At 41.3% G+C, this 18,140-nt stretch overlaps 1 protein-coding gene across 1 annotated transcript in view; it reads right to left on the minus strand.

The window, feature by feature from the left end:
• Nucleotides 1-18,140, minus strand: part of LOC112237991 (chloride intracellular channel protein 5-like) — a 59,127-nt gene extending 40,987 nt beyond the window's left edge. The window contains exon 1 of the mRNA XM_042301133.1: nt 17,428-18,140. Within this exon, the coding sequence (XP_042157067.1) occupies nt 17,428-18,006 (579 nt within the window). The 5' untranslated portion in view covers nt 18,007-18,140. The remainder of the gene's footprint in view (nt 1-17,427) is intronic.

Below are 18,140 nucleotides of genomic sequence, written 5' to 3' on the forward strand. Positions count from 1 at the left end.
GAAACATAATGGGGATGTATTCTAATCTATAGAAACATAATGGGGATGTATTCCAATCTATAGAAACATAATGGGGATGTATTCCAATCTGGAGAGAAACATAATGGGGATGTATTCCAATCTGAAAAGAAACATAATGGGGATGTATTCCAATCTGAGAGAAACATAATGGGGATGTATTCCAATCTGAAAGGAAACATAATGGGGATGTATTCCAATCTGAGAGAAACATAATGGGGATGTATTCCAATCTGAAAGGAAACATAATGGGGATGTATTCCAATCTGAAAGGAAACATAATGGGGATGTATTCTAATCTGAAAGGAAACATAATGGGGATGTATTCCAGTCTATAGAAACGTAATGGGGATATATTCCAGTCTATAGAAACATAATGGGGATGTATTCCAGTCTGAAAGGAAACATAATGGGGATGTATTCCAATCAATAGAAACATAATGGGGATGTATTCCAATCTGGAGGGAAACATAATGGGGATGTATTCCAATCTGGAGGGAAACATAATGGGGATGTATTCCATTCTGGAGGAAACATAATGGGGATGTATTCTAATCTGGAGGAAACAAAATGGGGATGTATTCCAATCTGGAGGGAAACAGAATGGGGATGTATTCCAATCTATAGAAGTATAATGGGGATGTATTCCAATCTATAGAAACATAATGTGGATGTATTCCAATCTGGAGGGAAACATAATGTGGGTGTATTCCAATCTATAGAAACATAATGGGGATGTATTCCAATCTGGAGGGAAACATAATGCGGATGTATTCCAGTCTGGAGGGAAACATAATGGGGATGTATTCTAATCTATAGAAACATAATGGGGATGTATTCCAGTCTGGAGGGAAACATAATGGGGATGTATTCCAATCTATAGAAACATAATGGGGATGTATTCCAATCTATAGAAACATAATGGGGATGTATTCCAATCTGAGAGAAACATAATGGGGATGTATTCCAATCTGAAAGGAAACATAATGGGGATGTATTCCAATCTGAGAGAAACATAATGGGGATGTATTCCAATCTGAAAGGAAACATAATGGGGATGTATTCCAATCTGAAAGGAAACATAATGGGGATGTATTCTAATCTGAAAGGAAACATAATGGGGATGTATTCCAGTCTATAGAAACGTAATGGGGATATATTCCAGTCTATAGAAACATAATGGGGATGTATTCCAGTCTGAAAGGAAACATAATGGGGATGTATTCCAATCAATAGAAACATAATGGGGATGTATTCCAATCTGGAGGGAAACATAATGGGGATGTAATCCAATCTATAGAAACATAATGGGGATGTCCCAATCTGGAGGGAAATATAATGGGGATGTATTCCAATCTATAGAAACATAATGGGGATGTATTCCAATCTGGAGGGAAACATAATGGGGATGTATTCCAGTCTGAAAGGAAACATAATGGGGATGTATTCCAATCAATAGAAACATAATGGGGATGTATTCTAATCTGGAGGGAAACATAATGGGGATGTATTCCAATCTGAAAGGAAACATAATGGGGATTAATTCCAATCTATAGAAACATAATGTGGATAAATTCCAATCTATCAAAACATAATGTGGATGTATTCTAATCTGTAGGAAACATAATCGGGATGTATTCCAATCTGAAAGGAAACATAATGGGGATGTATTCCAGTCTATAGAAACATAATGGGGATGTATTCCAATCTATCAAAACATAATGGGGATGTATTCCAATCTATAGAAGCATAATGGGGATGTATTCCAATCTATAGAAACATAATGGGGATGTATTCCAATCTGGAGGGAAACATAATGGGGATGTATTCCAGTCTGAAAGGAAACATAATGGGGATGTATTCCAATCAATAGAAACATAATGGGGATGTATTCCAATCTGGAGGGAAACATAATGGGAATGTATTCCAGTCTATAGAAATGTAATGGGGATGTATTCCAATCAATAGAAACATAATGGGGATGTATTCCAATCTATAGAAACATAATGGGGATGTATTCCAATCTGGAGGGAAACATAATGGGAATGTATTCCAGCCTACAGAAACGTAATGGGAATGTATTCCAATCTGGAGGGAAACATAATGGGGATGTATTCCAATCTGGAGGGAAACGTAATGGGGATGTATTCCAATCTGGAGGGAAACATAATGGGGATGTATTCCAATCTGGAGGGAAACATAATGGGGATGTATTCCAATCTATAGAAGTATAATGGGGATGTATTCCAATCTGGAGGGAAACATAATGGGGATGTATTCCAATCTATAGAAACATAATGGGGATGTATTCCAATCTGGAGGGAAACATAATGGGGATGTATTCCAATCTGGAGGGAAACATAATGGGGATGTATTCCAGTCTATAGAAACGTAATGGGGATGTATTCCAATCAATAGAAAAATAATGGGGATGTATTCCAGTCTATAGAAACATAATGGGGATGTATTCCATTCTGGAGGGAAACATAATGGAGATGTATTCCAGTCTATAGAAACATAATGGGGATGTATTCCAATCTATAGAAACATAATGTGGATGTATTCTAATCTGGAGGGAAACATAATGGGGATGTATTCCAATCTGAAAGGAAACATAATGGGGATTAATTCCAATCTATAGAAACATAATGTGGATAAATTCCAATCTATAGAAATATATTGGGGATGTATTCCAATCTGGAGGGAAACATAATGGGGATGTATTCCAGTCTATAGAAATGTAATGGGGATGTATTCCAATCAATAGAAACATAATGGGGATGTATTCCAATCTGGAGGGAAACATAATGGGGATGTATTCCAATCTGGAGGGAAACATAATGGGGATGTATTCCAATCTGGAGGAAACAAAATGGGGATGTATTCCAATCTGGAGGAAACAGAATGGGGATGTATTCCAATCTATAGAAACATAATGGGGATGTATTCCAATCTATAGAAACATAATGTGGATGTATTCCAATCTGGAGGGAAACATAATGGGGGTGTATTCCAATCTATAGAAACATAATGGGGATGTATTCCAATCTGAGGGAAACATAATGCGGATGTATTCCAGTCTGGAGGGAAACATAATGGGGATGTATTCTAATCTATAGAAACATAATGGGGATGTATTCCAGTCTGGAGGGAAACATAATGGGGATGTATTCCAATCTATAGAAACATAATGGGGATGTATTCCAATCTATAGAAACATAATGGGGATGTATTCCAATCTGGAGAGAAACATAATGGGGATGTATTCCAATCTGAAAGGAAACATAATGGGGATGTATTCCAATCTGAGAGAAACATAATGGGGATGTATTCCAATCTGAAAGGAAACATAATGGGGATGTATTCCAATCTGAAAGGAAACATAATGGGGATGTATTCTAATCTGAAAGGAAACATAATGGGGATGTATTCTAATCTATAGAAACGTAATGGGGATATATTCCAGTCTATAGAAACATAATGGGGATGTATTCTAATCTGAAAGGAAACATAATGGGGATGTATTCTAATCTGAAAGGAAACATAATGGGGATGTATTCCAGTCTGAAAGGAAACATAATGGGGATGTATTCCAGTCTATAGAAACATAATGGGGATATATTCCAGTCTATAGAAACATAATGGGGATATATTCCAGTCTATAGAAACATAATGGGGATGTATTCTAATCTGAAAGGAAACATAATGGGGATGTATTCCAATCAATAGAAACATAATGGGGATGTATTCCAATCTGAAAGGAAACATAATGGGGATGTATTCCAGTCTGAAAGGAAACATAATGGGGATGTATTCCAGTCTATAAACATAATGGGGATGTATTTCAATCTATAGAAACATAATGGGGATGTATTCCAATCAATAGAAACATAATGGGGATATATTCCAATCAATAGAAACATAATGGGGATGTATGCCAATCTGGAAGGAAACATAATGGGGATGTATTCCAGTCTGGAAGGAAACATAATGGGGATGTATTCTAATCTGAAAGGAAACATAATGGGGATGTATTCTAATCTGAAAGGAAACATAATGGGGATGTATTCCAATCAATAGAAACATAATGGGGATGTATTCCAATCTGGAGGAAACATTATGGGGATGTATTCCAGTCTGGAGGAAACATAATGGGGATGTATTCTAATCTGGAGGGAAACATAATGGGGATGTATTCCAGTCTGAAAGGAAACATAATGGGGATGTATTCCAATCAATAGAAACATAATGGGGATGTATTCCAGTCTGGAGGGAAACATAATGGGGATGTAATCCAGTCTGGAGGGAAACATAATGGGGATGTATTCTAATCTGGAGGGAAACATAATGGGGATGTATTCCAGTCTATAGAAACATAATGGGGATGTATTCCAATCTGGATAGAAACATAATGGGGATGTATTCCAATCTGGAGGGAAACATAATGGGGATGTATTCCAGTCTATAGAAACATAATGGGGATGTATTCCAGTCTATAGAAACATAATGGGAATGTATTCCAGTCTATAGAAACGTAATGGGGATGTATTCCAATCTGGACGGAAACATAATGGGGATGTATTCCAGTCTGAAAGGAAACATAATGGGGATGTATTCCAATCAATAGAAACATAATGGGGATGTATTCCAATCTGGAGGGAAACATAATGGGGATGTATTCCAGTCTATAGAAACATAATGGGGATGTATTCCAATCTGGAGGGAAACATAATGGGGATGTATTCCATTCTATAGAAACATAATGGGGATGTATTCCAATCTGGAGGAAACATAATGGGGATGAATTCCAATCTATAGAAACATAATGTGGATAAATTCCAATCTATAGAAACATATTGTGGATGTATTCCAATCTGGAGGGAAACATAATGGGAATGTATTCCAGTCTATAGAAACGTAATGGGGATGTATTCCAATCTGGAGGGAAACATAATGGGGATGTATTCCAATCAATAGAAAAATAATGGGGATGTATTCCAGTCTATAGAAACATAATGGGGATGTATTCCAATCTATAGAAACATAATGTGGATGTATTCTAATCTGGAGGGAAACATAATGGGGATGTATTCCAATCTGAAAGGAAACATAATGGGGATGAATTCCAATCTATAGAAACATAATGTGGATAAATTCCAATCTATAGAAATATATTGGGGATGTATTCCAATCTGGAGGGAAACATAATGGGGATGTATTCTAATCTGGAGGGAAACATAATGGGGATGTATTCCAATCTGGAGGGAAACATAATGGGGATGTATTCCATTCTGGAGGAAACATAATGGGGGTGTATTCCAATCTATAGAAACATAATGGGGCTGTATTCCAATCTGGAGGGAAACATAATGGGGATGTATTCTAATCTGGAGGGAAACATAATGGGGATGTATTCCAATCTGGAGGAAACATAATGGGGATGTATTCCATTCTGGAGGGAAACATAATGGGGGTGTATTCCAATCTATAGAAACATAATGGGGATGTATTCCAATCTGGAGGGAAACATAATGGGGATGTATTCCAATCTGAAAGGAAACATAATGGGGATGTATTCCAATCTGGAGGGAAACAGAATGGGGATGTATTCCAATCTATAGAAACATAATGGGGATGTATTCCAATCTATAGAAACATAATGTGGATGTATTCCAATCTGGAGGGAAACATAATGGGGGTGTATTCCAATCTATAGAAACATAATGGGGATGTATTCCAATCTGGAGGGAAACATAATGGGGGTGTATTCCAATCTATAGAAACATAATGGGGATGTATTCCAATCTGAAAGGAAACATAAAGCGGATGTATTCCAGTCTGGAGGGAAACATAATGGGGATGTATTCTAATCTATAGAAACATAATGGGGATGTATTCCAGTCTGGAGGGAAACATAATGGGGATGTATTCCAATCTATAGAAACATAATGGGGATGTATTCCAATCTATAGAAACATAATGGGGATGTATTCCAATCTGGAGAGAAACATAATGGGGATGTACACCAATCTGTAGAGAAACATAATGGGGATGTATTCCAATCTGGAGAGAAACATAATGGGGATGCATTACAGTCTGGAGGGAAACATAAAAGGGATGTATTCCAATCTGGAAGGAAACATAATGGGGATGCATTCCAATCTGGAAGGAAACATAATGGGGATGTATTCTAATCTGGAAGGAAACATAATGGGGATGTATTCCAGTCTATAGAAACATAATGGGGATGTATTCCAATCTGGAGGGAAACATAATGGGGATGTATTCCAGTCTATAGAAACATAATGGGGATATATTCCAGTCTATAGAAACATAATGGGGATGTATTCTAATCTGAAAGGAAACATAATGTGGATGTATTCTAATCTGAAAGGAAACATAATGGGGATGTATTCCAGTCTGAAAGGAAACATAATGGGGATGTATTCCAGTCTATAGAAACATAATGGGGATGTATTCCAGTCTATAGAAACATAATGGGGATGTATTCCAGTCTATAGAAACATAATGGGGATGTATTCTAATCTGAAAGGAAACATAATGGGGATATATTCCAGTCTATAGAAACATAATGGGGATGTATTCTAATCTGAAAGGAAACATAATGGGGATGTATTCTAATCTGAAAGGAAACATAATGGGGATGTATTCCAGTCTGAAAGGAAACATAATGGGGATGTATTCCAGTCTATAGAAACATAATGGGGATGTATTCTAATCTGAAAGGAAACATAATGTGGATGTATTCTAATCTGAAAGGAAACATAATGGGGATGTATTCCAGTCTGAAAGGAAACATAATGGGGATGTATTCCAGTCTATAGAAACATAATGGGGATGTATTCCAGTCTATAGAAACATAATGGGGATGTATTCTAATCTGAAAGGAAACATAATGTGGATGTATTCCAGTCTGAAAGGAAACATAATGGGGATGTATTCCAGTCTGAAAGGAAACATAATGGGGATGTATTCCAGTCTATAGAAACATAATGGGGATGTATTCCAGTCTATAGAAACATAATGGGGATGTATTCTAATCTGAAAGGAAACATAATGTGGATGTATTCTAATCTGAAAGGAAACATAATGGGGATGTATTCCAATCAATAGAAACATAATGGGGATGTATTCCAGTCTATAGAAACATAATGGGGATGTATTCTAATCTGAAAGGAAACATAATGGGGATGTATTCCAGTCTATAGAAACATAATGGGGATGTATTCCAGTCTATAGAAACATAATGGGAATGTATTCCAGTCTATAGAAACATAATGGGGATGTATTCCAGTCTGAAAGGAAACATAATGGGGATGTATTCCAATCAATAGAAACATAATGGGGATGTATTCCAATCTGGAGGGAAACATAATGGGGATGTATTCCAGTCTATAGAAACATAATGGGGATGTATTCCAATCTGGAGGGAAACATAATGGGGATGTATTCCAATCTATAGAAACATAATGGGGATGTATTCCAATCTGGAGGGAAACATAATGGGGATGAATTCCAATCTATAGAAACATAATGGGGATGTATTCCAATCTGGAGGGAAACATAATGGGGATGAATTCCAATCTATAGAAACATAATGTGGATAAATTCCAATCTATAGAAACATATTGTGGATGTATTCCAATCTGGAGGGAAACATAATGGGAATGTATTCCAGTCTATAGAAACGTAATGGGGATGTATTCCAATCTGGAGGGAAACATAATGGGGATGTATTCCAATCAATAGAAAAATAATGGGGATGTATTCCAGTCTATAGAAACATAATGGGGATGTATTCCAATCTATAGAAACATAATGTGGATGTATTCTAATCTGGAGGGAAACATAATGGAGATGTATTCCAGTCTATAGAAACATAATGGGGATGTATTCCAATCTATAGAAACATAATGTGGATGTATTCTAATCTGGAGGGAAACATAATGGGGATGTATTCCAATCTGAAAGGAAACATAATGGGGATGAATTCCAATCTATAGAAACATAATGTGGATAAATTCCAATCTATAGAAATATATTGGGGATGTATTCCAATCTGGAGGGAAACATAATGGGGATGTATTCTAATCTGGAGGGAAACATAATGGGGATGTATTCCAATCTGGAGGGAAACATAATGGGGATGTATTCCATTCTGGAGGGAAACATAATGGGGGTGTATTCCAATCTATAGAAACATAATGGGGCTGTATTCCAATCTGGAGGGAAACATAATGGGGATGTATTCTAATCTGGAGGGAAACATAATGGGGATGTATTCCAATCTGGAGGGAAACATAATGGGGATGTATTCCATTCTGGAGGGAAACATAATGGGGGTGTATTCCAATCTATAGAAACATAATGGGGATGTATTCCAATCTGGAGGGAAACATAATGGGGATGTATTCCAATCTGAAAGGAAACATAATGGGGATGTATTCCAATCTGGAGGGAAACAGAATGGGGATGTATTCCAATCTATAGAAACATAATGGGGATGTATTCCAATCTATAGAAACATAATGTGGATGTATTCCAATCTGGAGGGAAACATAATGGGGGTGTATTCCAATCTATAGAAACATAATGGGGATGTATTCCAATCTGGAGGGAAACATAATGGGGGTGTATTCCAATCTATAGAAACATAATGGGGATGTATTCCAATCTGAAAGGAAACATAATGCGGATGTATTCCAGTCTGGAGGGAAACATAATGGGGATGTATTCTAATCTATAGAAACATAATGGGGATGTATTCCAGTCTGGAGGGAAACATAATGGGGATGTATTCCAATCTATAGAAACATAATGGGGATGTATTCCAATCTATAGAAACATAATGGGGATGTATTCCAATCTGGAGAGAAACATAACGGGGATGTATTCCAATCTGAAAGGAAACATAATGGGGATGTATTCCAATCTGGAGAGAAACATAATGGGGATGTATTCCAATCTGAAAGGAAACATAATGGGGATGTATTCCAATCTGGAGGGAAACATAATGGGGATGTATTCCAATCTGAAAGGAAACATAATGGGGATGTATTCTAATCTGAAAGGAAACATAATGGGGATGTATTCCAGTCTATAGAAACATAATGGGGATGTATTCCAGTCTATAGAAACATAATGGGGATGTATTCCAGTCTATAGAAACATAATGGGGATGTATTCCAGTCTATAGAAACATAATGGGGATGTATTCCAGTCTGGAGGGAAACATAATGGGGATGTATTCCAATCTGAAAGGAAACATAATGGGGATGTATTCCAATCTGGAGGGAAACATAATTGGGATGTATTCTAATCTGAAAGGAAACATAATGTGGATGTATTCTAATCTGAAAGGAAACATAATTGGGATGTATTCTAATCTGAAAGGAAACATAATGTGGATGTATTCTAATCTGAAAGGAAACATAATGGGGATGTATTCCAGTCTGAAAGGAAACATAATGGGGATGTATTCTAATCTGAAAGGAAACATAATGTGGATGTATTCTAATCTGAAAGGAAACATAATGGGGATGTATTCCAGTCTATAGAAACATAATGGGGATGTATTCCAGTCTATAGAAACATAATGGGGATGTATTCTAATCTGAAAGGAAACATAATGTGGATGTATTCTAATCTGAAAGGAAACATAATGGGGATGTATTCCAGTCTGAAAGGAAACATAATGGGGATGTATTCCAGTCTATAGAAACATAATGGGGATGTATTCCAGTCTGAGATACAAACGCTCTGGGAGTCTAGTGGTAATATTAGGTCAAACTTGAATATAAGACTTGGTAAAATGTATAATGCTTGAACATCAATGGAATATGGTGTTAAACTTAAAACAAATATCCTATAAACATCTAAACATTTCCAAAAATGTACTTGGAATTAATAGAATTATGAGAACATTTTCTGACACAAAGCGAAAACAGGTTTTTATATATATACATTTTTGCAAATGTATAAAAATTTGAAAACAGAAATACCATAATTGCATAAATATTCAGACCTTTTGCTATGAGACTTGAAATTGAGCTCAGGTGCATCTTGTTTCCATTGATCATCCTTGAGATGTTTCTACAACTTTGGAGTCCACCTGTGGTAAATTCAATTGATTGGACATGATTTGGAAAGGCTCACACCTGTCTATATAAAGGTCCCACAGTTGACAGTTCATGTCACAGCAAAGAACCAAGCCATGAGGTATGATAGAAATATTACGTACTTACCTGATTTGTTTGATATTAAAAGTAAATTATTATATATTTAACTAAGAGTAAGACTGGCCTGCTAAGGCTGAGTTTTATGGTGTCCACTCTGGCTTCCTGCAGCTTGCCTGGGCACTTAGGGTTTTACTAGAGAGCGATAAAACTTTACAGCCACATTTCATTCTATGATCAGTGGTGAACTGAGGAAATGGGTTTTTACTAGAGAGCGATAAAACTTTACAGCCACATTCCATTCTATGATCAGTGGTGAACTGAGGAAATGGGTTTTTACTAGAGAGCGATAAAACTTTACAGCCACATTCCATTCTATGATCAGTGGTGAACTGAGGAAATGGGTTTTTACTAGAGAGCGATAAAACTTTACAGCCACATTCCATTCTATGATCAGTGGTGAACTTATGGAGATGTATTCCATGGACAGGTTGTGGGGTGATTGTAACTGAGAGAGTCTGGAGGAACAGAACAAAGGCCTCAATATTCCTAATTATCCTGGCATCTGGGAGACCACATCAGAGGAAGATGACCAGAGGATGAACCCAAAGTGGCTTATGGTGCCCCCCAATCTATATGGGAGGGGTGGAACCAAGAATTCTGGGTATTAGCTATATAAACTGTGCATTGTCTGTAATGGGAAGGCTCTCAGTCCAACAGTCAAGACTGTTGGGCTCACGGTTTCATTATTGCAATAATGAATCGATATTAAATAAAGATGATTGTTTGAAGAAATAACCAAAGTCTCTCAGAACTGAATTTCCACCAAAGAGGCTGAAAAAAATTGTCTGTAGAGCTCCGAGAGGCACAGATCTGGGGAAGGGTACCAAAAAATGTCTGCAGCATTGAAGGTCCCCAAGAACACAGCAGCCTCCATCATTCTGAAATGAAAGAAGTTTAGAACCACCAAGACTCTTCCTAGAGCTGGCCGCCCGGCCAAACTGAGCAATCGGGACAAGGGCCTTGGTGTCCAAAGAACCAGACGGTCACTCTGACAGAACTGCAGAGTTCCTCTGTAGAGATGGGAGAACCTTCCAGAAGGACAACCATCTCTGCAGCACTCCACCGATCAGGCCTGTATGGTAGAGTGGCCAGACGGAAGCCACTCCTCAGTAAAAGGCACATTACAGCCCGCTTGGAGTTTGCCAAAAGGCACCTAAAGGACTCAGACCATGAGAAACAAGATGCTCTGATCTGATGAAAGCAAGATTGAATTGTTTGGCCTGAATGCCAAGTGTCACGTCTGGAGGAAACCTGGCACCAGCCCTACGGCGAAGCATGGTGGTGGCAGCATCATGCTGTGGGGATGTTTTTCAGCGGCAGGGACTGGGAGACTAGTCAGGGTTGAGGAAAAGATGAACGGCGCAAAGAGAGATCCTTGATGAAAACCTGCACCAGAGTGCTCAGGACCTCAGACTGGCGAAAGGTTAAACCTTCCATCAGGACAACAACCCTAAGCACACAGCCAAGACAAAGCAGGAGTGGCTTCGGGACAAGTCTCTGAATGTCCTTGAGTGGCCCAGCTAGAGCCCGGACTTAAACCCGATCGAACTTCTCTGGAGGGACCTGAAAATAGCTGTACAGAAACACTCCCCAACCAACCTGACAGAGCTTGAGAGGATCTGCAGAGAAGAATGGGAGGAACTCTCCAAATACAGGTGTGCCAAGCTTGCAGCGTCATACACAAGAAGACTCGATTCTGTAATCGATGCCAAAGGTGCTTCAACAAAATACTGAGTAAATGGTCTGAATAATGTAAATGTGATATTTCAGTTGGGATTTTTTTTATATACATTTGCAAACATTTCTAAAAACCAGTTTTTAGTTTGTCATTATGGGGTATTGTGTGTAGATTGATGACGAAAAAAATCACAATTGGGTCTAAATACTTTCCGGATGGAAATTGAAACATCAAGGTAGGGTGTGACAGGTATTCTACCCACTCCTAGTTGTAGAACACTGTGGTAACTGGGAACAAAATAACACTTAGTATGACAATATTATATGATTTAGATTCATAATATTATTATACAAACATACATACAGGGCCTTCAGAGAGTATTCATACACATGTTGTTACAGCCAGAATTCAACATGGAATAAAACACACAAAAAAATCACCCATCACACTAGAGGTGTAGAGACACGAGGTGTGGTGACACTAGAGGTGTGGTGACACTAGAGGAGTGGTGACACTAGAGGAGTGGTGACACTAGAGGAGTGGTGACACTAGAGGAGTGGTGACACTAGAGGTGTGGTGACACTAGAGGTGTGGTGACACTAGAGGTGTGGTGACACTAGAGGTGTAGAGGTGTAGTGACATGAGGTGTAGAGACAATAGACGAGTGGTGACACTAGAGGAATGGTGACACTAGAGGAGTGGTGACACTAGAGGAGTGGTGACAATAGAGTGGTGACACAAGAGGACTGGTGACACTAGAGGAGTGGTGACACTAGAGGAGTGGTGACACTAGAGGAGTGGTGACACTAGAGTGGTGACACAGGAGGACTAGTGACACTAGAGGAGTGGTGACACTAGAGGAGTGGTGACACTAGAGTGGTGACACAGGAGGACTAGTGACACTAGAGGAGGGGTGACACTAGAGGATTGGTGACACTAGAGGAGTGGTGACAATAGAGTGGTGACACTAGAGGAGTGGTGACAATAGAGTGGTGACACAAGACGAGTGGTGACACTAGAGGAGTGGTGACACTAGAGGAGTGGTGACACTAGAGGAGTGGTGACACTAGAGTGGTGACACAAGAGGAGTGGTGACACTAGAGGAGTGGTGACATTAGAGGAGTGGTGACAATAGAGGTGTGGTGACACTAGGAGTGGTGACACTAGAGGCGTGGTGACACTAGAGGTGTAGAGGCGTGGTGACACTAGAGGCGTGGTGACACTAGAGGCGTGGTGACACTAGAGGCGTGGTGACACTAGAGGCGTGGTGACACAAGAGGAGTGGTGACACAAGAGGACTGGTGACATTAGAGGAGTGGTGACACTAGAGGTGTAGAGGTGTGGTGACACTAGAGGTGTGGTGAAAATAGGAGTGGTGACACTAGAGGAGTGGTGAAACTAGAGGAGTAGTGACACTAGAGGTGTAGAGGTGTGGTGACACTAGAGGAGTGGTGAAAATAGGAGTGGTGACACTAGAGGAGTGGTGACACTAGAGGAGTAGTGACACTAGAGGAGTGGTGACACTAGGGGTGTGGTGAAAATAGGAGTGGTGACACTAGAGGAGTGGTGACACTAGAGGAGTAGTGACACTAGAGGAGTGGTGACACTAGAGGTGTAGAGGTGTGGTGACACTAGAGGAGTGGTGACACTAGAGGAGTGGTGACAATAGAGTGGTGACACAAGAGGACTGGTGACACTAGAGGTGTGGTGACACTAGAGGAGTGGTGACACTAGAGTGGTGACACAGGAGGACTAGTGACACTAGAGGAGGGGTGACACTAGAAGAGTGGTGACAAGAGTGGTGACACAAGAGGACTGGTGACACTAGAGGAGTGGTGACACTAGAGGATTGGTGACACTAGAGGAGTGGTGACAATAGAGTGGTGACACAAGACGAGTGGTGACACTAGAGGAGTGGTGACACTAAAGGAGTGGTGACACTAGAGGAGTGGTGACACTAGAGGAGTGGTGACACTAGAGGAGTGGTGACACTAGAGGAGTGGTGACACTAGAGGAGTGGTGACACTAGAGGCGTGGTGACACTAGAGGTGTAGAGGCGTGGTGACACTAGAGGTGTAGAGGCGTGGTGAGGCGTGGTGACACTAGAGGCGTGGTGACACTAGAGGAGTGGTGACACAAGAGGACTGGTGACATTAGAGGAGTGGTGACACTAGAGGTGTAGAGGTGTGGTGACACTAGAGGTGTGGTGAAAATAGGAGTGGTGACACTAGAGGAGTGGTGACACTAGAGGAGTAGTGACACTAGAGGTGTAGAGGTGTGGTGACACTAGAGGAGTGGTGAAAATAGGAGTGGTGACACTAGAGGAGTGGTGACACTAGAGGTGTGGTGACACTAGAGGAGTGGTGATACTAGAGGTGTGGTGACAATAGAGGAGTGGTGACACTAGAGGAGTGGTGACACTAGAGGAGTGGTGACACTAGAGGAGTGGTGACACTAGAGGAGTGGTGACACTAGAGGAGTGGTGACACTAGAGGAGTGGTGACACTAGAGGTGTGGTGACACTAGAGGTGTGGTGACACTAGAGGTGTGGTGACACTAGAGGTGTAGGGGTGTGGTGACACTAGAGGAGTGGTGACACTAGAGGAAAAGTGACAAGAGTGGTGACACTAGAGGAGTGGTGACACTAGAGGTGTGGTGACACTAGAGGTGTAGAGGTGTGGTGACACTAGAGGTGTGGTGACACTAGAGGTGTGTTGACACTAGAGGAGTGGTGACAATAGGAGTGGTGACACTAGAGGTGTGGTGACAATAGAGGTGTAGAGGTGTGGTGACACTAGAGGAGTGGTGACACTAGAGGAGTGGTGACACTAGAGGAGTGGTGACACTATAGGAGTGGTGACACTAGAGGAGTGGTGACACTAGAGGAGTGGTGACACTAGAGGAGTGGTGACACTAGAGGAGTGGTGACACTAGAGGAGTGGTGACACTAGAGGAGTGGTGACACTAGAGGAGTGGTGACACTAGAGGAGTGGTGACACTAGAGGAGTGGTGACACTAGAGGAGTAGTGACACTAGGGGAGTAGAGGTGTGGTGACACTAGAGGAGTGGTGACACTAGAGGAGTGGTGACACTAGAGGTGTGGTGACACTAGAGGAGTGGTGACACTAGAGGAGTGGTGACACTAGAGGAGTGGTGACACTAGAGGATTGGTGACACTAGAGGAGTAGAGGTGTGGTGACACTAGAGGAGTAGAGGTGTGGTGACACTAGAGGAGTAGAGGTGTGGTGACACTAGAGGAGTAGAGGTGTGGTGACACTAGAGGAGTAGAGGTGTGGTGACACTAGAGGAGTAAAGGTGTGGTGACACTAGAGGAGTAGAGGTGTGGTGACACTAGAGGAGTAGAGGTGTGGTGACATCTCTATGCTGTAATGCATATAATCCACTGGTTTGTGTGCGAAGCAGTAATTATTTCAAAACATCTCTGTTTTTTGGCCTTTCCACTCGGTAGCTCACCATATAAGACTCTTCTAGCCCCTTCTTATTAATGGATTCTGTTGCTTTTATACATGTCTTACTACTCAAAAGACGTCTTTATTCTTGCTCAAATAATTCCCGTGGCTTATTTTTCAAATTGTCATGTGTCATTTCTAAATGTCTGCGCAAGAGTGAAGGTTTCCTGTGAGAGAGTAATGGTTAATGTGATTGGATGTTAGTTATTTGACTAGGCTTCCTGTATTTGACATTGTGTTGTTATTTCGCTGAACACTAGAAGGTTTAATGTTATTTTTGGCAGTGAAACGAGGCTACTCAGGAGAGAAAAAATAAAAAAATAAAAATGTATAGCCCCGTAAAAAAATGTTTAAATCGGCGTACCCCGGATGGCATTGCACGTTCCCCAGTTTGGGAATACATGGGCTAGGGCAGGGGATAGGGGATAAGAGCTAGGGCAGGGGATAGGGGCTAGGGCAGGAGATAGGGAGATATCTATGGGCTCGGGGATAGGATCTATTGGCTAGGGGATAGGGTCTATGGGCTAGGGGATAGGGTCTATTGGCTAGGGGATAGGGTCTATTGGCTAGGGGATAGGGTCTATTGGCTAGGGGATAGGTCTATTGGCTAGGGGATAGGGTCTATTGGCTAGGGGATAGGGTCTATTGGCTAGGGGATAGGGGATAAGAGCTAGGGCAGGAGATAGGAAGGGATAGGGTCTATGGGATAGGGGATAGGTAAGAGGCTACCGTATATCTGGACCTTCTCAGACTCAAACATGTCCAACCACTCTCTTGTTCAAATGTCTCTCTCTCTCTCTCTCTCTCTGTTAATCTGTGTTGCTCAGTTATCAGGGTGACCGTGCTAGAACAGAGAACACGGATTACAGCCAGTGTGTGTGGGGGGGAGGGGGTTGCCCAGCCATAGAGCTCACCTCTTGTTTCTATGGTGGTACAGTGAACTATAGTTAATGATTACAAGGCTGTCTCCAGGGCTTGTCAAAGTCAAAGACGGTGTACAGAGGATATAGACACAGTGGAATAAAACAGCAGTTCCTGCTCTACACACAGACATGAGCGTGTTGATAAAGAAAACATTAATAGGAGGCCAAGTGCCTCTCTGAACTTTCTATAACCACTGTGTTCTGTCGGACTCTGTGTTTTCAAATCTGAGGGTCGAAGACAGTTCCACCACTGATTTTCATTCTTCCCCTCTATTTCAAGAACTGATTTAAACCTGGGACACCAGGTGGGTTCATTATCAGGTAGAACAGGAAACCTGCTGTCGTCTGGACCTCCAGGCTCGGATGTGAAAAGCCCTGGACGAGGCCTATCCTGCTGTGAGGCCTACTATAGCAAAGTCCATGTGGAGGGGGATGACCACTCACACAGCCACACCTTAACGACCTTCAGACTACTGCAGAGTGGTGAGGAGGGTACGGGCCAATCTTAGACGGTAACTCAATGACCCTGTCTTTCCCTGAAAAACACTATCTGATGAAGATAGATCGTATACAGACCATATACAACGTTTAACACACGTTCTAGTCAATGCTTGCTTTCTTATGGCTGTTTTAAACATCACCTTTATCCCTCAGAAGACTAATGACATTTGAAAACATTTGAAACCATTTGTGACAGTTGGAGAAATACAGATTATGTTGGCCTATATATATTCCTCTTCCCCAGTTATAAATATATATATATATATATAGGCCAACGTAATCTGTGTTTCTCCAACTGTAACACAACGGGAGTTCTGTTTAATACCATTCTTTAGGCCTACCTTCTGAGACAGCTGGAGAAACAGCTGTTTAATACCATTCTTTAGGCCTACCTTCTGAGACAGCTGGAGAAACAGCTGTTTAATCCCATTCTTTAGGCCTACCTTCTGAGACAGCTGGAGAAACAGCTGTTTATTCCTATTCCTGTTTATCTCGAAGCCTGTATATACCTATTCCACGGTTGATATGAATATCCCTTCTGAGACAGTTTGAGAAAGTTGACAATTCCTCTTCCTTACCTTGACAAACAGGGAGATTTCGGGTGCATTAGGGTCATCAGGAGTGGCACTGTCCTCGTTCAGAGTAATGGCTTCTAGAGTCTCGATGGTCTTCAGACTGTAGTCCACCGGTTCTTCCTCCTCCTTGTCGCTCAGACTCTTCTCACTGTGGCTGTAGGCATCCACCAGCCTGTCCTGCAGGTTGCCCTCGTGCTTGGAGGAGGAAGAGGAGGATGATGATGACGATGACCGTCTCGAGCCAGCTCCATCACGGTTAACCTCGAGCACAGCCTCAACCTCTGCTGCTAATTTAATCTCCTCCACCATGCACTTATCGTCCTCGTTGTTGCCGTACGAGGAGGCTGAAGAAGAACAATCTTTCTCTGCTGCCTGTTCCGGCGCGTCTCTGGTGTCCATGTAGTCCGGCGAAGATCGCTTCCCTCTCGGGGATGAGTACACCTGCTCCTCTCTGTGCAACGCCTCTTCCACCTCACTGGGAGTTTCATAGATAACTCCTTGGTTCTCATACTTGGCCTCGGCAGGACTGTCGGGCCGCTCATACACGCTCCCCTCCTCTACGGTCTCGTACAAGTTCTCCATGCTGGCCGCTTCTCTGGCTAAATGTTCAGGGCCGACTGGGAGGAGAGTTGTCCGTTACAAGGTTGCTGCAACTAACTGACTGGTGATAGTCTGTAGGCAAGCTGGTCTCTCTCTCTCACTCTCGGTGCAATGGG

Source organism: Oncorhynchus tshawytscha, linkage group LG18, assembly GCF_018296145.1.
Source record: "Oncorhynchus tshawytscha isolate Ot180627B linkage group LG18, Otsh_v2.0, whole genome shotgun sequence".
Lineage (NCBI taxonomy): Eukaryota > Metazoa > Chordata > Actinopteri > Salmoniformes > Salmonidae > Oncorhynchus > Oncorhynchus tshawytscha.